The sequence below is a fragment of the Mesocricetus auratus genome, unplaced genomic scaffold (genome assembly GCF_017639785.1).
Source record: "Mesocricetus auratus isolate SY011 unplaced genomic scaffold, BCM_Maur_2.0 Super-Scaffold_100023, whole genome shotgun sequence".
Taxonomy (NCBI): Eukaryota; Metazoa; Chordata; class Mammalia; order Rodentia; family Cricetidae; genus Mesocricetus; species Mesocricetus auratus.
In genome coordinates, this window is record NW_024429204.1 from 27,873,241 (window position 1) to 27,894,957 (window position 21,717).

General features: G+C 43.8%; 1 protein-coding gene and 1 long non-coding RNA gene across 2 annotated transcripts in view; one reads left to right on the forward strand and one right to left on the reverse strand.

Annotated features, from left to right (window-relative positions):
- The window catches only part of LOC106021822, a 42,943-nt gene extending 41,770 nt beyond the window's left edge, over positions 1 to 1,173 (forward strand). Inside the window, exon 4 of the long non-coding RNA XR_005870566.1 lies at positions 861 to 1,173. This is a non-coding gene — a long non-coding RNA (uncharacterized LOC106021822). The remainder of the gene's footprint in view (positions 1 to 860) is intronic.
- Dnaaf11 (dynein axonemal assembly factor 11) overlaps positions 1 to 21,717 on the reverse strand; it is an 86,394-nt gene that overhangs the window by 19,846 nt on the left and 44,831 nt on the right. Inside the window, exons 8-10 of the mRNA XM_005078701.4 lie at positions 19,151 to 19,216; positions 18,072 to 18,141; positions 16,826 to 16,921 (exon numbers count right to left, since the gene is read on the reverse strand). Of these exons, the coding sequence (XP_005078758.3) occupies positions 16,826 to 16,921; positions 18,072 to 18,141; positions 19,151 to 19,216 (232 nt within the window). The remainder of the gene's footprint in view (positions 1 to 16,825; positions 16,922 to 18,071; positions 18,142 to 19,150; positions 19,217 to 21,717) is intronic.

The window sequence follows — 21,717 nt, forward strand, 5'->3', positions numbered from 1 at the left end:
TCTTCCCGTCTTCTCCTGCTTAGGTTTCATGGTTGCTCAATGTTGATTCTCTCAAATATTCTCATTCCATTGCCTCAGTTCCATTAACTGGCCTGGATCTTTTCTCTCTCTCAACAAAAACAATTCAAAATGTAAAAAATCAAACCACCAGACAAAGACCAGTAAGACAAAAAATAACAAACCAAATCAAATGAAACAAAAAGCACCCCCCCACACACACAGACATGGGATTTACTTTGTCTTGGCCAACTGCTCCTGAGCATGGCGCCTGCCTTGAAGTATGGCTGACATACCCACAAAGCAGTGCTGAGTGATTAGAAACTCCATCCCAGAGATGCCATGTTTATTTCTCAGACACACTGACCACAGAGGAGCCTTGTCACTGTCGGCTAGTGCATCTCATTCTACTTGAGGGGAAAGTGACAGCAACCCTCATCGCAAAGAAAATACTTTTTGTAGTCACTTGATCTTTTATCAGGCACAATTAAAACAATGTGTTTTAGGAAAGCATAAATGCCATCTTCTTTCTTTTTATTTCTGTCTTTCTTGCATTGATGCCCAAGAGCAATTTAAGAAATCTTCCATGTCGATGAAAATGGGACAGAGTAATTAGATAAAAGCATAGTCCAATGCTATAGATTTTGTGTGCTTATCTTCCGACTTAAAGGACATGAAGGAACATAAAACCCAACATGAAGCTCAAGTGTAGACGGGGACGTTTTCGTCTAGTCTGGGTCACCCTTGGGCCAGTTTCTCTCTGCCCATCAGGATCCCACACTTGCTTATAAGATAACCACTCAAAGGGACAGGACCACCTTAACAAGCATCTTGCTTTTATCCCAATGGTCTCTCAACCACAGTTGCTGCCCGAAGATCAACTCTGGCTTCAGGAGGCCTTCCCCCAGCCACCATCACTCAGGCTAGTGTTGCTAGTTTGGAAGACTCCAAGATGACACTGCTCGTCTTGTCGTTGCTCTCACTTGGGACCCCTGGTGACTCCACAGAAAGCCTGAAACGGGTGCAATGCAAGGCTAAGGACTAGTAAGTATTTGGGGCTTGTGATCGGTGGCACTTACAACTTTTCACGTGCAAAGCTATAGAGAGTCTACTTCTAGAACTTGTGAGGCTAGTCCAAGAGGCTGCTCCAGTCTACCCGTCATTCGTTTTACAACATTAAACACAATGGAGGGTCCCCTAGATATCCTTTACTGCTTACTTGCAGTCTTCATCATGGATAGAACTAAATAAGATGTTTCTATGAAAAACACCAGAACCAGGGTTTTCAGCCCTACACCAACCTAGCAGGAGCATAGACATCTGGCAAAGATTCAAAGCACCTGGGAGCTTTAACACAAGTTGGGTGCGGGGCTGCTGTCACTCCAAGCTCAAAGCAATGCTTTTGGCATGCATGTCTCCAACTACAGGTCTCCAGTTTTGAGAGATTAGAGAAATGAGCCTTGAGGTTCTCCGGGTCTAGAACCATAAGAGAATGATTTTGAAAGTCTAGAGCTTGTTCTGGCCTGAGCACCTAGACAGACATCAGGCTTCTAAAGACCACAGCCATAGACCTCACTTTCTCAGAGCCTAGAGCTGCATATTTCTGGGTTTATGAGTCCAGGCTCTCAGACTCTGGAGATAAAGACCTCTGAGTTACCCAACAGGAAGGGAGCTGTGCTTTCCTTATATGTGATTTCTATCTGAATAGAGCAAAGTCTTCCTCAGTCAACTACTGATGACAATCTGATGTGTCCAGATGACAAATGGACACAATTTTCTTATGAGGGTGAGAATGCTGGCCAGGAAGGGCTCACAGAGAAAAGATCCAGGCCAGTTAATGGAACTGAGGCAATGGAATGAGAATATTTGAGAGAGCATCAGCATTGAACAACCATGAAACCTAAGCAGGAGAAGACAAGAAGACGAGGAAGGAGGCAGAGGAAGAGAAAAAGGCAGAGCAATGGGCTATTTTCTAGAAGTTTATAAACTGGAAAATGTTGATGCAAGTCAGAATCACATGAATCTGGTTGCCAGGAGACTGGACCTCATGGTGATAAAAGGGACATACACAACTAAAAAAAAGGTATATCCTGAGTTGTCTTATGAGTGTTATTCTGGGAAAATATTTCAAAGTTGTTCGAGGGGCCTTCAAGTCACAGACCAGAACCATGTACCGAAATTAACCCTCTGTCCATCCAATCAGCAGTTGAGTACACATGGCCCACTGCCTCTACTGATGGTGGTGCCGTTCATGTCAGGTAATAATGCGAGCCGATAACCAGCCTGATGTTCAAGCACACTCCAGTCTCACCCAGAAAAAAAAAACACAAACAAACAAAACCCCTAAAGATCAGGGACTCTTAGAATAAAAAGCAAGTATCCTTTCCTTAATTTTTATAGTTTTTGGTTTCTTAAAAAAGATGTCAAGTTTCACTTTTTCATCCTAATGTAATTAGCATCTCTGTCTGAAAGAGACATTGTTTATGCCCTAACCACACCCTTTGAACTTGCTGTGTCCTCTAGTAGGCTCTTATCCATCATTCCCTCTACCTCTGTGGCACAGGTTTCTTCCCTGAAACGACTCGGGATTGCCTGGTCTATGGTACCAGCACATCTGAAGTGCGTGGAGAGTATCACATAACTACCACCACACATCACGTAGCAGTCAGTAACAGCCACTGTTCAGACACCCTAGTTCCCACTGTTCTGCAAGCAAAAGTGTCCTGATACATGCGTTTCGTTCACTGTCCTCTAATTTCCTTACAAGGGTGGTTGTCCTAATGTAGAACCATCTTTTGGTTCCTTGCCTTCCCTACTTCCTGATCAACACCCCTTCCCTCTTCAAATAAAGTGCCGTATTCAAGTAGCTACTACTCATCTCCTAAGGAATTCAAATTTTAAGATGCATTAAAAAGTGCGAAACAGTCTGTGGCTTCGAATTTGGTAGCTACAAAAGCCACAAAACTCTGATACCACTTCAAGGAAGGAAAGCAACAACCTGGTATGACCAGATTCAAAACACTCCCTGGATTCCTACTGTATGTTACTTATATTCTGTGAGTGTCTGGATTATCTCTGCATGCTGGATATTCATTTGAAGTAAATTAACATTCTTCAAGTCACAATGAAGCTATGTCTGATAAATCCATTGGAAATGAACTGCACTCAGTTGAAGATGCACTCAGTAAACGTGGCCTACTGAGCATCCCAGTTCAAGAGCATAGTATAATTGAGAGTCTCGGTTGTTTGCTCTGATGACTGTGTGACTAATTGGGAGCTGTTATTATTGCATTGCAAGAGAAGATCACACCCCATATATCCAAGATACAGAAACAACATTTGAAGAATGGTTTCAACTGAATATACCAGTTTCTCATCATTCTGAAACAAAGTTCAGTCATTATAAAAGATCATGTGAGTGCATGTGTGGCAGGTATCTCTGTTCATACATAATTCCTCTAGAACAGATTCCCATTTGTGAGTAATATTTATATGATATTCTCTTTCTTCACATTCAAGGCCAAATCTGAAAACCATCTTAAGATACTATGACAGTCCACAAGGCTTTCTGAAGCATGGCTTGTTTCTTGATTTGAAATTATAATCCTTCAGAATCACAATTCAAGGTAGAAGGTCATATGTGACAGCCCCTCCCCCCATTGACTTAATGTGAAATTCAAGTGCTTTCTGAGTAGTTACTGGAACACAAAGTTTAATCTTTGGCCTGTCCACCATATTGGTGGACATAAATTGTTTACAATTTAGGTACTGATGTTATTAAGATTTTAACTCTCCTCACTACAATTGTTGCTCTTTTTTCCTTATTGGAAATTATCCGATGATGGAGCTCCGGTGGCATTTAAAGTCGGGGAATTAAACAGACAGTAAAAATAATAGAACAGAAGCAGTCTAGGAACTGAATCGAACATTCCCACTTTCAGGCTGTGTATGAGAAAGAAGCATCCAGTTTACCCTGTCCAAATACAACCGGGGAGCAGAAGCATTTGGTGACACTGGAAGACAGCCCATAACAAGAGTTAAGGAGAGGGGCTGTTAGCGGCAAGAAACAAAGCAAGCACACAAACCAACGAGAGACCTGCCAAATGTCAGCTGAGCAGAGGATGAGAGATGGTGGCATAATAAAAGTTAGGAGAGGGGATGGCTGACAGAAAATAAAAAACAACAAAGCAAGCAAACAAACACAAGCCCCTGCACAAATGTCAGATGGGCAGAGGATGAGAGATGATCACAGGAGATAACAGTGGTAATGACTGCGGACCTCATAGAGATGCTTCAGGGGAGGGCAGTTAGGGAGCCGACCCCTCGCTGGAGTTGGTTTGAAAGAATCTGAGGAAAGACACCAAATCCAGTGACAGCGATGCTGGTGAGGATGTGGGCAAAGAAGAGCCTTTGTTCACCGCTTCAGTCATTATGGAAATCGGTACGCTGGTCTTTCCAAAGCTAAAAACAGAACTACCATGTGACCCGTTTGTATCACTTCTGGGCATATACCCAAAGGACTCTATGCCCTACTACAGAAATACTTGCTTATCTACATTCATTGCTGTCCTGTGCACAATAGCTAAGAAATAAAACCAGCGTAGCTGTCCATCAATGGATGGAGGAATAATGAAAATGCTGTGGGCATATGCAATGGAATTTTGTTGAGCAATACATAAAATTGGAATCTGAAGGCCAACAGAGGGAGCTAAAAAGAAAGAGATAAGAAAAAGAAAAAGCACAGTGAGTGAGGTATTCAGACAGAAAGACAAATGCCACATGTTCTCTGTCCAATGTGGATCCTAACTCAACTCTTTAGATCTGTGTGTTTAACCTGGAGCTCATATAGAAAGTCAGGGAAACAGAAAAGGGCTGTTGAGTGGTGAATGCCTTAGGACAGTGGAGTTAGGCAGATTGGGGCTGGCATGGAAGACAACAGGGGTTAATTGGGCTTGGGGTTTGGGGGCAATAAGAGGAGAAGGAGGCATTCATCAAAATGAAGATCATATGAAAAAATTCATAGGTAAACCTACTGCTTGCAAGTCAATTAAAATACAAACTAAAAAATCAGAACCAGAACGGTTATCTTGTTTGACTGGATAATACGGTTCCCATAAGCCATGGGTGGTGGCTTATTATTATTAATAAACAAACCTCTAGTATCAGATATGTTGTTTTTATGAGGGTTCTGTTTTAGCTCAAGGGGTTCCCAGAAGTGCTTAAAATTACATGTTCTTGTCATTCTTCTTGGCTGTCCACCAGAATGAGATGGTAAGACTACTGCTAAAGACACCACACACCTTGGTTATAAGACACAGAGAAGTCATGCCAGAACTGAGCTAAAAACCTTCCTCCTCTCTCATTAGCTCCCATAGTGCCGAAAGGTGCCGTGGCAGTGCCAGGGGAGAAGAGGTATCAGAGGTAACTGCAATCCAACCCAGGCACTGCTAACATTAGTGCCTCGCCCACTAAGGCAGCAGCCAGCAGCTCTCTTCCTGAAACTGAGGCACACTCTGCAGGAAGGAATTCAGGCCTGGTATTGTAAGCCCAGTAAAACCCATGCCTGTGGATGTCGTAAGTCCTAGAGGGGAACTGAACACCATCATCTGGATAAATGCACGTGGCATCAAACTATACTTGCTACTCTTAGCTTAACCAGAAACCATGCCTTTACAGTGACTGGTCATAATACAGAGATTCTTGGCTGCCCAATGTGCTGAGAAGAAGGGACAACTAAGTATTCAACCCTAAGCAGGACATTCATGCCATTGAGTCTGCACTCAGGAATATCACATGAGAAGGCCCAATGGAACTCAAGAGCCAGAAGAAAGGGAGAAGGGCGGTGGGATGTTATTTTCTAGGCAGGACACAGGCACTCAATCATGAACTCACAGCAGCTACACTTCCATGCAGTGGCAAGTCACAACACACTGTATCTGTCAACAGCCAGTGACGGATAAGGGAAGGGCAAAGAAGCAATACCCCCCATGATGCGCTATTTGGTTACTAACAGACCCTGGGGCAAAGGGAGTTATTAGTTTCAGATATATGCACACTGATGAGCCCACCAAGCTCCACAGTATAGTTCCATACCTGTGGTCCTAAGATGGCCCTGGTTAAAACTAGTGGGTCACAAAACAAAAGAGAAATGAAAATTGGAAAAAGGCCTGTAAGGTGGAGGAGTCGTTGACAAGGCAGAGGGTAGAATGTGAGAGTAAACAGAATGCACTGTAGGCATTCATTCGTGGAACTGTCAGAGAATCCCCCAACTTTATTTTGGTTGCTGTGATAAAATACTGTGACAAAAAGCAACATAAATGAAAAAGCAGCTAACTGGCTGGCAATTCAACTTATTGTTTATCATTTCAGGGGAGCCATCACATTTGCAGTCAAGAGCTAAGACAGAATATATCTTTGCTTGGGTAACTACTCTCAACTAGCTTTCTCCTTTCTTATGCTGTTCAGTGCCCCTGCCTAGGGAATGATGCTATCCAAATCCACAGTAGACTGCGTTATCCTATATCAACTAACAATCAAGATATCCCCCCCACAGACACACCCATCGTCCAACCTGATTTAGATAATTCCCCAATAAAGATTCTCTTTTCAGGTGACTCTAAGTTGTATCAAGTTGACAATTGGAACTAACCAGCATAGAAAACAAATTTAATTAATGAAAATATAGTACATAAATAAAAAGATGTTCATTTAAACAGTCTTATAACAAATCAGACCAGGGCAATAAATACAGGGGTAGGTGTTTTTCATTTCTCGTTTATTTTTGCCAGGCGGTGGTGGCACATGCCTTTAATCCCAGCACTTGGGAGGCAGAGGCAGGAGGATCTCTGTGAGTTCGAGACCAGCCTGGTCAACAAGACCAGGACAGCCTCCAAAGCCACAGAGACACCCTGTCTCGAAAAACCAAAAAAAATTGTTTTTAGAAAGATGATATTTCCAGGACGTTTCTAGTATGAGATCCAGATGAACATACGTCACTGAAACAGTACAGAAAATTGCCAAAGGGGGAAGAAATCACTCTTTGAAACTTGAGTGGAAATAGGATCCAACCCCCCTGAGAGGAAAGTGGTTGGAAAGACCACAGGTTTATACAACCAGAAAGGAGGGCTAGAAGGGTTAGAGTAGGTGGGGATAACCTTTCAATGCTTATGTTTTCTCGGGGAAGGAAGTTTCAGGAATGAGTCCAAAATGAGAAATAAAAGAATAGCACAGTGAATGCAATGGACCAGCCTAGTAAGATGACCAAGGAGCACCCCAGGCCCACACAGCAGTCAAAGAATAAGAGTGGGTCTATGCTGACTGCATCACTTGCATATCTGCGTAGAGACACATGTGCCTGAGTAATACGGAGGCAGGTACTCTGGGCTTTATACAGTTATGGTCTGTCCTGTTAGCCTTCAGGTGTGACCTTCATCTCCTGTTTTTCGTGTAAGCGCAGTCAAACAACGTACTCACCAACCAAAATGGAAATGCACTTTGCTGTTCCATGCCAACAGCAACTTCCTTAATCTCAGTTAATTATTCTAAAAGCAATCCTAAAAGAAATCATGAGGCATGGATGATCCTATAATTTGCCAATTGAGAGTCTGCACGGGAGTTTAACTGATGAATCAGCTTAATCTGGTTCGTGGGAGCAAGCCCTCTCAGTGAATGTGAAATTTCAGTTAGATCTTATTAAGCTGGACTGTGATGAGGTCGCATGCCCAACATCCCCGAGCAAATGTGGAGGAGACTATCATATACCTATTGCTGAGTCTCATGACACACAGGGAAAACGGGCTGGAGGGTGAGCACCAGCTCTTAGAAAATGTGAAGACCAGCCTCACTCAAAACAGCAACTAAGATTATATATCTGTAAATGGAGCTACAAATTGCAGCAACTGTACAGAGAAAACGAGTGAACGACAAAACCTTCTGAGGGACGAAAGTGTCACAACAGAGAAGGATGTTATTGTATTTCAGGTTTAATAATGTAAATTCATCCATTCATCCCTCGTACAATCTACAAGCAGTGCCATGGCTGGGATGTGGTTTGTCCCTATCTAAGTTTATTGTCCAGTGTGATGATACTGACGGTGGCAGGGACTTTAAGAGACGGGGCCTTCTTGGAGGTGAGTGGGGGCAGGGCCCCCTTGTGAAGGGATCCTGCTAGTCTTGTGGAGGGATTAGTTCCCAAGAGCATGGGATCTCTCCACTTCCTTACTGATTCTCTTAACACATGGTCCTCTGCCCATCACTCTGTCTCCAATCCCATGGTCCCCCACACACGACTTCATGTGTCATGTTGTGATCTAGCCTGGGGAAACTTGTCGGATTCTTGAACAACACTGTTTGTTCTTCTGGAGTTATGAGTCAACTAACTTAGCCATAACCAGGTCCCTCTGTTATAGCCACAGGGAGTAGGCTAAGATAATAATTACAAAGCAACATCAATTGATAGTATAGCACAATATTAAGAAATAGTAAGAAAAATATTAATTAAAATTATGTATGTCTCAATACAAACATGTATCATGTCTCAAATACTGTTCTAGGTGCTTTTATTTTTCAATCGGTTTGTATCATGCTTAAAGAAGCTTTCTGAGGCCTGATCTATTATAATCACTTTATACATAGTGCATCAAAAGCATGGAGGAGTGAATAATTTTCCAGATGCTGAGTAAAAGTGACGAGATTTGACGCAGGTTCTCTAGCTCCAGAGGCCATGCCTTTAATCGTTGCATTCCAATGTGTCTAGATGGATGGCAACAGAAATCAGAGTGGGCTTGTTTTGGAGGCAGAATCTGAGAGGCTTGTTTTAAACATCATCTGAGTAACACAAGTGGGAGAATGTGAAATATCTGGAGATGGTTGCTAATTAGGGGAGATTAATATTTTAGATATTCAAATTTGATTACTGTATTCACTCATTCAAAAACAAATCTATCTATTCTTTACCAGGCTTTATTCTGGGCCACACAACAAGGCAGTCTGGAAAAGACAAAACCATTTGTTCTCTAGAGGCTTAGATAGAGTCTTGTCAGGGAGAAGGCAACAGAGAAATAAGTCACCAGTCAATACACTCTGCAAGGGACAAGACAGTAGAATGAGATGTAAAGAATGAGGTGGAGAGTATCGGGAACCACCCCCTGGATCAAAGCGCCACTGGGAAGAAACCTCAAGGACAGGGCCCTTTATGAGAGTGGCTGGGGAGCAAAGCCCTGGCCCACGCCCAACAGGGCACTTACTTGTGGTGTCAGGGAAGCCCTGATGTTGGCAGATGTGAGGGGAAGGGGTAGGCAATGAGGTGGGGGGTGAGGACGGGAACGGTGAGCACTCAGGGAATGCTATCCGGGGAAAGTGACATGGTATGACCCACCTTTAGTATAAAATGGTCATTCAGGCTGCTGTGCTCAGAAACAACCTTCAGCTCCTCCATGGAAGCAGAGTGAACCCTTGAAGGACAGATGGCACCGTGGTCCTGATATCAAATATAATAAAGGCCCGGGCACCGATGCCTGAGATTCTATTTCCTTCACTCCCAAAGCAAAGGCTAATGAATCCAGAGTTCTGAAGCCAGGAAAATATCTCACTGAGCACTGGGCATGCCAGAAAAACCTGTGTGATGAGTTTCCCACTCCACTGTCCAGGGATCCACTTTCTGCTGTCTGATGCTGCCTCTGTGAACAGCCGGAGGGCTTCATCACCTACAACCCCATGAGCCACCTTCAACCTGAAGACAGTCCTTGGTTGCACAGGAGGTGCAGTAGGACACTACAAGCTGGAAATATGGTGGCCGTGAGTCAAGCTACAAAGATGGCAAACACAGAGTACGCAACCCAGAGTAGCTCAGACTGGTACAGACTGGACAGCAGATGTGGCACAGTGCCAGGGGCCTCTGACAGCCAAGCTCCCAGTGAGGTGAGCAACAGAAAATTTAGCCTTGACCTATGCAATGGGGACACGCTTAAGCTGGTGAAATTTGCCTACTGGTCAGCACTCTGTATGGATCTGGGCTGCTTTATGTGTTAAAAAAGGAAAAAAAACATTTTGACACCATAAAAATGCCAAAAGAAGTGTCTAATACATAACCAGCCAGGTGTAGGAGCACAGGTCTGTATTCTAGCAAGTCAAGAGGCTGGCCAGAGGACTGCAAGTTCAAAGCTTTTCTGGGCTGTAGACTGAGTCCAAGGACAGATCAGGGAATTCAGGGAGAGTCTGCCTCAGTGTAAAACAGTAGAATAAGGAGTGAGGGTTTGCAGTTCAATGGCAGAGCAGTTGCCTAGCGTATATCAATCCCCACGTCCAATATGGTGTTGATCGTTTTAACTTAACGAAAAGGCTTGTGTCCTTGGAAATGGGCATAAATTTCATCACTGAATTTCCACAAATCCACATGATATGGTCATTGCCAATCCTGGCCCAATGTAGCAGGTCAAAGGGTTCTTTACAAATACACCACGGACAGACTTGGTGAACATCAACTTATGACACAGTCTGATTTAGACTATCAAACCCATATAAGACACTAGGACTATGTTAGATAGGGAACCCTAGTTTCACTTACATACTAACACTAGTAGTCTATGGACGAATTAAAATGCTATGCATAACTGAATTGATTGTTTTATTTTTAGATTAAGCAATATATTTTTATTTATTAAGTAAAACTCTTTGAGTCAGAGTTTTCTGCTTCTTGAGGCCAAAGGCATCTTAATTACATGACTTCCTTTTTGTCAATGAATTCCACATACTGTGTATACTTAAGGCTTACACGATGTTAGAGAGCACAGTAGATAATGCAGGAAAATTAGCATAGCCATCATCTCACGGCTACCCTTTGTGGCAGTAACAGCTACAGCCTGTTCCTATAGTGCAGAGAGCAAATGCAAATTTCCTGATGCTAGCTCCTATGTTGCATGCTGGCTCTCTAGACTTGATTATGCCACATTTCTTTTACTGTCCTCAGACCTACATCGTCCTGTTTCTGTCCATCACTCTTCATCGCCATCCTTTTGTCTTGTTTTCTGTTACTTCCTTTCAGAATATTTAGTTACTATTATTATTTTTAATTAGCTTATGAAGGAGTAGGCCCCCACGCTGGGCTTTCATACCCAGTTTTGGTTGCTTCCCCCATCCCATCTCTCTGCCTTCACCCCTTTCTTGGTATTCTTTTTCTGCAATAGTATTTATTCCCCCTTCTGGTTTGTTCTATTGCCTTTCCCATCCCACCCTACTCATCCATTTGCTCTCTGTCTCTGTATATTTGATTTCCAGAAACATCAACATATAAGGGAGCTTGTGCAGGTCCTTTCTGTGCCTGGCTTGCTTCATTTAGCATAGTACCCTCCAGGCTCATCCACCCCACAGCAAACGTGATAGACTCGTGCATGGATGTACAACTGTTACCATGTAGATTTACATGCACCAAAGCTTTTCCAATCAGTTCACTCATGAACACACATTGAGGTTTACTCTTACAATATGCTGTAATATTCCAAGGGTTTTCCTTAGTAATCATAATGCAGGCTAGCCTCCTGAAACTTCCCCATGAGTCAGCAAATCTAGATAAGTGGAATACCTCACTGGGTTCAATGTCAGTCCTTCAAATGCTTTAGTCAGAAGCAGCCTCATGAAGGTGTTAAGTTTTCAGTAACATTCACTTTAATGAAGTTGATTTTATGTATTAGCATTTGATGGGTCAAGTTTATATGCTCATAGATGAAAAAGCATTAGTTTTAGAGAAGAGGTTGTTTATTCTCTGAAGTCTGATTCTAGTGACGCCTCTTTTAAGGACAGTGATACAGGATGGCTAATCTATACCTGGATGCCATTTCACATCTTAAGAGACAAAGAAAACGTGTTCTAAGTGTAGAGTTGAAGACAAGCTGGAACCGGCTCTACATGGCCGCCTGTATCATCTCACCTCTATTCTGTTCTTAATAAACTATCTGCTATGGTTTTTACACCTTATTATGAAACACAAAGGCAATTATGAAAACAAGAAGAAATCGTATTCCTCGGGAGGCTAAGGTAGAAAAATCCTGAATTTATATCACATCTGGTTATGGAAGTAAGACTTACCCCCAAAACAAGACAACAAAATTTGCAAAAGGCAAATGCAAACAAGAGGCTGTGTTTATTTAAAAGACTCATGAGTACAGAAAACAAATAATTTTTGCATCTATTGCCTACCACCCTGAACAAGGTACCCAGGCATGTCTCTGGTTTTCCCTTTAAGAACAGCAGTTATCGGCCAGGCAGTAGTGGAGCACTTGGGAGGCAGAGCCAGGCAGATCTCCATGAATTTGAGGCTAACCTGGTCTACAGAGTGAGTTCCAGGACAGTCAGAGCTGTTACACAGAGAGGCCCTGTCTCAAAATGGTACCCCCAAGAATAGCATTTATCATTTCATCATTGTCTTGTCAGTTACATTAGAAGTTTCCAGACAAATGGGGTAGGAGATTGCCGCTCCAGGTATCGCACAAATGTCTCTTATGAGTATGGAGGAAATTATGCTTTCTTGTAGATTTCCCTGTAGATACTCTAGCTAATATAGGCACAGGCCTTTAATTTGTTGTGGCCACCAAGGACAAGATGATCCTTACAGTTCTGTTTGTTATTTTATTTCCTGACAACAAATTTTACTTTCTATTTTTGGCCTCAGAATAGAAATACATAATTGATTATCTACGGCCAATCTGTTGGAAAATTGGCTATGGAAAATGAGGGGCTATTCAATCACTGTGGAAGTCTTATTGGCTAATCAAATTTATATTCTTCCTAGCAGACACTCTCCTTCCTATTATCCTTCCCCTCCCTGGCAAAGAAACCCATTACTGGCTTATCTGTTTTTCTTCTGGAAACCTAAGGGGCACTGAAAAAGGTAACCTCGCCTTAGCGAGGGATGAGCTCTAATGAGAGAGGTCAGGCAAATGTCACCAGTCCTCTGCCAAAATGGTTTCATCTTTCAGAGTGAAGCTAATCGAGACTAGATACAGTTAATCAAGACTAGATACTAGACAGACTCTTCGTTAATTGGACCACTTATTCTAGAGGGGCTTTTGTCCCAAGGAGATGAGAGACTCTCTTGTCTTTGATTTCTGCCCATTTCTATTGCATGCAAGGTGGGGGTTAGTAAGAAGCCTGGTCTGTGACTTCCCGTGCTCATCTGATAGGAGAGGTTGGCGTGAAGATAAACTGACATTTCAGAAAGACGGCCGGCCCTACCTGCTTCGAGCCTCTCTACTTTCTCCTGCCCCCCCCTATAAAGGACAAAATTGTTTCTTCATGGTTAAAGTCAGTGTGTAGGGTGAGATTCTATAGATGACAGCAGAAAACATTTTAGCTCACTCAGCGGCTTATAATGAGGATTCCAGATACTTCTCAGGGACAAGTGAAAAATTTAAAACCAGGCCTCTTGAGTTTCTTTTTCAGAGTTCCCATCTATGCTAAGACTGTCGTAGTATCAAGTTCTGTCTCTGATGTTCAACTTCAAGATCAAAGGAAAATTGCATAAAACTCTGAAAGTAAACAAAGACAATCCTTCCAGCCTTTGGAAGTTATAAATGCCAGGGCTTTAAACTGCCAGGGAAGCACAGTGAGTCTTCCATTTGTCAGCCATCTACGGCCTCAAAGCCCACCCTTGACTCTTCACCCGTGAGTAGCCACTGGGCGGCTACTTGATTCCCATGGTCAGCAAAATTTCCAAACCCCGCTGTCTGAAGTTTCTCTCTTCCGTGTCTCTAATCCTGAGAGGTTCCTCCGTCCTGCTGGGATGACTCTCATCCCTGTGGCCTCCATTTTGACAAATGCAGGGAACACATCTGTGTCTTCCTTGGACTCGGCTTCCTTCTGGAGAAGATGTATTCTCTAGACTTCTCTGGTGCATTGAACATTCGTCCGATGGTCTTCCCAGTTCACTGATTACTCACCACACTGCAGCATGCTGGCTCTTTCTCGCCCTGCTCTCAGGTGGCGGCTATGTCTCCTTGGCTCCACCACGAGCCTGCTCCATCTGGACCCTGACAGGCACCCCCTTCCTACCCACCATCTCCATGCTCACGATTCCAGGTCCTGACCTCTGATCAGTTATTTCCACAGAGCTCAAGGCTATCTAAGAATTCAGCTAGATGACCGGAGGCATAATTATTTAAAATCAGTACGTGAGACTATGACCCGCTTTCCTCGAATCCTTCAGAGGCCTCCCCAGCTGATATGACGCCAGAATATGCCTGTAAGGTAAAGCATCTTTGATTTTCCTGAATCTTTTTTGGCATCCCCTGAGAATATATCCTCAAGCTGGTGACTCACCACCTGTCTGGCGCCTCCCAATAGGGCTCCCTCGCTGCAAAAACTTCTCACTTCTTGGTATTCTGAGTCAGTTTTTCCACTGTTTGGTTCTTAATCCACACAGAAGGCAGAATGACTTCTTTAAAATGTTTTTTGGGCTGAAAGAATGGCTTAGCTATGCAAAGAGTGTACTGTTCTTACAGAGGACTTGGTTTCAGCCCCAGAATCCATCCATGTTGAAGTAAAGGCTCACAATTACCTGCAACCCCAGATCCAGAGGCTCTGACTCCCTCTTCTGGCCACTTTGGACTCTGCACCCATGTGCATGCGCACGCACGCGCGCACACACACACACACACACACACACACACACACGCCATTTAAAATGAATAAAACTTTTTAAAAGCATAGGTTTTAATGCCTGCTCAAGAGCTATCAGTGGCTTCCCTTGGTTCCTGGACTCATATTTATGTTCTTTGTTATAGCCCAGAAGACTGTAAAAGCAGCTTCAGCCGGTATTTCTGGCATCTTCTTCCCACTTCATTCATTGTTTCAATTATTCTAGACTTTTCTCTCATGTAGTAGCCCCATTCCCGTCGGTTTTCTTTTTACTCGCTTTCCTTTCTGCTTAGCACATCATCTTTACATGCCTGGATCAACTGTATCGTAGGAATGTCAGCTAAATGTTGTCTTAGTTACTGTTGCTTCAAAGAGACAGCATGACCAAGGCAACCCATAAAAGAAAGTGTTTGACTGGGAGCTTCCTTACAGCTTCAGAGGGTCAGTCCACATCGTCATGGCAGGGAGCACGGCAGCATACAGGGCCCTGGAGAAGCAGCTGAGAGCTACTTCCTGCAACACTGAAACCTCAAATCTGACCCACGCCCCCTGTGACACACTTCCTCCAACAAAGCCACACCTACTGCAACAAGACCACACCTTCTAACCCCTTTAATCCTTTCAAACAGCTACACTCTCTGGTGACCAAGCATTCAAATATATGAGCCCACCCAGACCACCACAAATGTCATGCTTCTATGGGTGCCTTATTTTTTTATGTGGGCTTTCCTTGATCCTCCCGTCTACAAGGCCTCGTCATATGCCTTCAGGCAGCCTTCTCAATCTTACTGTCTGTTTATCTTCAGCAGGCTTCCTGGCGCCACTGAAAACAATCGTTTCTGTTTAACCGTTTGTGGTCTCTGGGTCCATTCATCACCTGACTGCTGCTATGCACTCACCACACTGAAGAAGGAAGTCCAGGGGGAGCTGCTGCTCTGTTGGATTTACCCAGGGGCTGCCTCTCTGGCTTTCCTAGCCCATCCACGATAAGAACCTGCATCAGGAGTGATGCTTCAAGTGGACGTCACCACAGATTCTTCCCATGAGCCTCTGGCTCTCCTTTCCTGTCCTCTCTGACATCTGTCCCCCGCCGCAGCCACACCCAGTCACTTTGCGGCCACACGTGTGCCTCACCCTTCTTGTCCCCTTGCCATTTAGCGGCTCTGTCGTCCGTGAATCACAGCCAACCGACCTTTCAAAATCGGTCACACAATTATTTATTGAATTAGTCAGCAACGTCACTATTTCTAGCACATGCTTCCATGATGGTTTTTCTCAGACTGTGACAAAGTTATATACTTATAATCATGTCTCCCAATTAGAATCATTAAAGACATAAAGTTTCATATTCATCTTTCACCCAGCAGCTGACAGCAGGCAGGTATTCAATGCAATAAATGTTTTTAACTGAATCAACTTGACCCCCTGCCATGTGAAAATATAAATAGAACATCAGCCACTTTCCCTCTAAGGAATAAATTTAAGGAAGAAATAACAAGTTTTACATTATTAAAAAAAGCTATATTACCAACATCACAGAATGCTGTTTATATTGTGAGTTTTCTTCACATTCCTATCTTTAAAATTCATACAAACTGGAAGCCTGGAAGTAATACTAACTTTTCCAAAGCTGCAAACTATCAAGCTAAACATTTAGAAATCAAATGCAGTATCTTTAGAGAACCAAGGCCAGCTAGACTCCTATGCAGCAGCAGACAGGATCATTGGACCCAGTCTCACTTAGAAACACCATGGGGTCTGGCACTCCAAGTGCTACCCAGACTCTGGCCTGCAGAAGTGACCAGATTGGAAGGATGAGTCACTTTGGGCCTCGGATACACCCCAGTCTCAGAAATTTCTCCTGAGAGGCCTTAGTTTTCCTACATGAGCAGAGGTGAGAGTGTTTCTGGTTTTCTCAACTAAGGGCATCAGAAGTCCTCATTAATGCCAGGTGGTGGTAGCGCACACCTTTAATCCCAACACTCGGGAGACAGAGGCAGGAGGATCTCTGTGAGTTGGAAACTGGTCTCATCTACAAGAGCTAGTTCCAGGACAGGTTCCAAAGCTACACAGGGAAATCCATCTCAAAAAAACAAAAACAAACAACAACAACAAAAAGTCCTCATCATCCCTAACAAGTCACAGTCCTTTGAGACCCAACACACTCAGACTGGAAATCTGTCCAAATGTCATTTCCTACCTTGGGCATGCAGATGAGCAGGTGTCCTGTTGTCTGAGACCGTTTGGCAGAGCTAATGTCGGGCTGCACCTCCGCAGAGAGGGCGAGCTGAAATGGCTGGGGGCGAGAGAACAAGGGGCCATGGAGAACACGGGCATGTTAAAACAAAAGCCCACCTCGAGGGGCCTTTCCACTACAAACTCATCACACGCTGTTAAATTGAGACAGCTGTTCAGATGCATCAAAATGCACTATATAGGCTGTTCTCGGCACACATGAACCGTGTTAGCTGGATTTAGGACAGTCTAAGGAGTATTCGACAGCCACAATCAGTAAAATCTCCATGAGTCCATTTAGAGTGGAAGGCTCACTTTTAGATAAAACATCAATATATGTCTATTTGAATGTCTCTCTGGGCTAACCCAAATGAATGCTCAGAATCAGAAAAAAATACTACTTCAAAATGATATAGGTGGCAAGACTTGGCTTGTTTAACCCACAGGAACAGCTGACCTGAACAAGGGTTAGCTCTTGAACCCCAGGCTGATGGCTGGGAATCCAGCATGGGACTGATCCAGACTGCGTGAGTGTGGGTGTCAGTGAGGAGGCCTAGGCAATCTATGGGTCCTTGGGTATTAGATCAGTATTTATCCCTGGCATACAAACGGACTTTGGGTGTCCATCCACAATGAGAGATGCACTCTCAGCCTGGACTCTTGGGGGAGGGCCTAGGCCCTACCCTGGATGAAATGACAGACTCTGGAGATCCTCCATGGAAGGTCTCACCCTCCCTGGAGAAAGGAATGAGGATTGGGGGAGGGGAGGATGAGGGGGTTGGTGGGAGGGCTTGGGAGGAGGGGAGGGAGAGGGACCTGGGATTGACAAGTGAAGCAACCTTGTTTCTAATTTAAATTTTAAAATTAAAAATAAGACATAAAAAATGGTAAAATTTTACTTTCCATGAACGAACTCACTGACCACTTAGAATGGGCATCCAGTTTAACTTTATGGCCATAGTATGAACTTTGGAAGTCTACCGTGCACCAGGGGCAGATCTAAAGCATTCATATTCTCAAAATCCAAGAGGGTAACGGCCATTCCCACTGTATACCATCCTGTGGTATAAACCCGCTTGCCTAACAAACAGTGCACTGGTTGGGTTCTAGTTTTTCTGATTAGGTGATATATATATTTTTTTAAAAACTGGGACCACGCAGCTTAGGTCAGGACTTATATTTAAAACGGCAACGCTCATGGTTATGCCTACCTTTCCTTTGACCGTTACTCGAACATAAGTTGGTTGTACATCAACCTCAATCAAGGAAGTATCCATGTACCTTCAAAATCAAGCACACCACATCTGGGAATTGTTGAAAAACAAACATCCAGCCCAAAGAAGTAAAACATGGAAGCATGCGTACAAGACCACTTTAGATGAAGAAAGTTTTCAATGTCCACACCAAACTGGTCCTAAAATGCTGGCCTTAAATTATTCCTGGTCCAGAGGAAATTCAATATATCAGCAATCTCATTTTTAGACATACAAGTACACTTGGCATTGATTGCCCCTAGCCCAAAAATATCTGAGGTCTGAAAAACCAGAGGTTTGCAAAAACAAAAATGGTTTGTTATATTCTTCCATGAATATTTTATTCGAAGCCCCTAGTGTTTTAGGAGCTGGGAATGCTGCATCCACCACACTCCGGGCCAATGGCCACTCTCTGCTTTGCAGATGCATCTGTGCCCTGCAGCTGCTCTGCAGGTGCCCTGGACCTGCACCTCTGGGATGGGAGCATCTTTCCCTGGAAGGTACAAATGGCTGAACGACAGTGCTTGAGACAGGAGCATCAGAAATATCACAGCTCTGAGAATCATCTCAGCTCTGCCAGCATGGTGCAAGAGTCCATAGCCATGGGGCCAATGGTTTCAACCTTTTCATCTTTGTGCATTTAAAAATGCAGTGACAGATGTCTACAGTGACGGACGTAGCGACGGCTCAGGCTAAGAGTACTTGTTGCTCTTGCAGAGGACCTGCGTTGAGGTTCTCAGCACAATGGCTCATGACCACCTGTGGCTCCAGCTCCAGGGACTCCAGTGCCCTATTTCGTCCTCCGTGGGCACCAGGCGTGTTACACAGTGCACATACATTCATACAGGCAAACATCCATACATATAAAATAAAAATAATAATTCTTTTTTTAAAAACCACAGTGAACACTCTCTCTCTCTCTCATTAAAACAGCAAACTGACTTCTATTTCCATGCTTCAGAACTCAAGGGGTTGTTACCTAGAAAGAGATCTGATGGGAGGGCCATGGGTATGATGTATAATAATAAATGCTTTACCTATAGACGGCCAGGTCCAGGATGATCTGGTTGTGTTTCTCATCATCTTTCAAAGAGAAATCAAGTCTATAAAGGACACATGAGGTGGGGGGACTTTAGTACATTGTAATGATAACCCCATTATATAATCGAAAGTAAAATACAACTGCTATATAAAAACCCTCGATGCCAAACTTGCTTTGCTAATTAGACAATAAGACATCTATGCTGGTAGCCTATTGGCAAATCACTCTTGCTGACTTTGTTGACATGGGAGTTTTTGAGGTAAATTCTATGCAAAGCACTCCCTTTTGTTTGGTGCAGAGATGGAGACACCTGGTGGCTGAAATGCTCTTCTGCATTTGAGTTTGCTAGAACCCAGTGAGAGCATGGATGTCCTTCTGGGGACGGGAAAGCCGCCTCTGCGGGCTGTGCTTCCAGCACCCGGCTCCTCAGGTCCCTGGCAGCCTTCCTTCTGTTTTCTTGCCATATTTTGTCATCCACTTTCATGTTGTGTCCCCCCTTTTCATTCTGGGAAAGGCTGAGACACAGCCAGTGATTTACGACATATTTTTTAAGACCTGTTAAAGAAACTGAGTTTCACGATGATGGAGATGCTCAGAGAGGAGGCACAGGAACTGGATAGGAAAGAGTCAAAGGCCCTGACCCTTCAACTACACTCCCTGGTCCTCAGTAGAACTGCTACACTGGCCGTATATTCCACAGAATTACTTGGTCAGTTCCAGTTTGAGTGACTTACTTATAAAGCTGTAATTGGTAAAAACCCATCAGCACTAAACAATATACAGTAAATTGTTTGGAAAACACAAATTAACCTCTAAACTTGGCTATTCGCTTCCGGTCTGCTGTGGCAGGGACTCTTGTTGTTCCCAACAATCTAACCGTGCAGGGCTTCTTGGGGGTCTCACACAAGCCGCGCCTGCGCGCCTCACCTCGTGGGAGCCTTCTGTGTGCTGTCCCCTCTACTTTGCTTGCTAACCCCACAACTCGATAGTCAGCTGATTTGAACTCTCTTCCTGTGTAACTTAAAACTAGTTTTAGAGGGTCTTTGTTTTCCTGGGTTGAGGATCACTAGAAAAGTCCCTACAACTTTCCCTTGATTTCTAGCAATGAAACCCAATGAAGAACATGGCTACACAGAATAAAGACACCGTTTTCTATCCTCCCTTGAGCCAAGGTTAGGACGTATGAAGGAATGTGTTGTAGGCACTTCCCAGGAATTTCCCTTTAAAAAAAATCAGTCCTTCCCTGACCAATTCCCTTATTCAGCTGAGAATAACAGATGACGCTCGCACATGAATCATGGAGACTTCTTATCAAGCTTGTAATTAATTGTCTAGGCAAAAGGTAGCAGCCCACTCTAAGACATAAGTGAAGGAGTTGATGCATAGTTGGTCTCTGGTACTAAGAAAATAAAAGTATATGGTGATCATTGATAAAAGCCAAGGAGAGGAGAATCAGGAACCAAGGGATTTGGGTTTTAGCGCCAACGGGTAGATAACTGTTGCTGAACTGGAGACAATGGGGGTGAGCTTGGTGGGGAGTTGAGAGCAGTAAGTAGGGAAACAGAACGCAGTTGTTCTTTTCCAGCCTTCTGTACCAACAAACTGATGCCACCTAGCTGACTATCGCAGCCTTGAACTCAGGGGCAAGGCAGGGACTGTTAAGAATAGTATGAACACTGTGGTGAAAACTACAGGATTTAATTTTAATTATTTATTTTTGTCAGATTGAAAGTTTGTTCATATGATATACTTTATTATATTCTTTTTTCTCCCCCTAAGTCCTCCTAGATTGTCCCCACGCCTCTGTCTATCGAATCTCATGCGCTCTCTCTCTCTCTCTCTCTCTCTCTCTCTCCTCTCTCTCTCTCTGTATTCCTGTACTTGGGCCTGTCCTGGGGTGAGGTTGATATACCCACTGTCACTTCATCTGCTCTACCAGAAGATGTCACCTGCAAATAGCTTCAAGATTAGGGGTGGGGCTTTGTGATCACTTTCATTTCTCTGTGCTGGGAAAAGACAGAGGATTTCATGAAGTCCTGACCCAGAAAACAGGAAAACATCACACACACACACACACACACACACAGCTGAGAAACTTTGTCTAAAACTCATAGAAGAAGAAGATGCAACCAACCATAAGGGCAAGAGGAAGAGCTGCTTTCTCAAGGAGGGGGCTCTACTGGTTCCAAATTCCCAAGGTAGAGTACGGTGGGGCCTGGGCTTTGCATCCTCACTGTGCAAATGATGGGGCTAAGAGCGTTTTTGGATAATGCAATATTCATGAAGAATTGCAAAGAACCAAGCAATGGTGGCACACGCCTTTAATACCAGCACATGGGAGGCAGGTGGATCTCTGTGAGTTCAAGGCCAGCCTGGTCTACAAAGTGAGTTCCAGGACAACCAGAGCAACAGAGGGAAACCCTGCATTGAAACCCACCCCCCAAAAAATAGGAAGAAGAAATGCATAGTAAAAAAAATCAGAGACGGAGTACTGACAAGTCTGCTAAGAAATCTGGCTACTGCTTGGGGCAGAGAAGCAGGAGTTGACAGAAACTGGAGAAA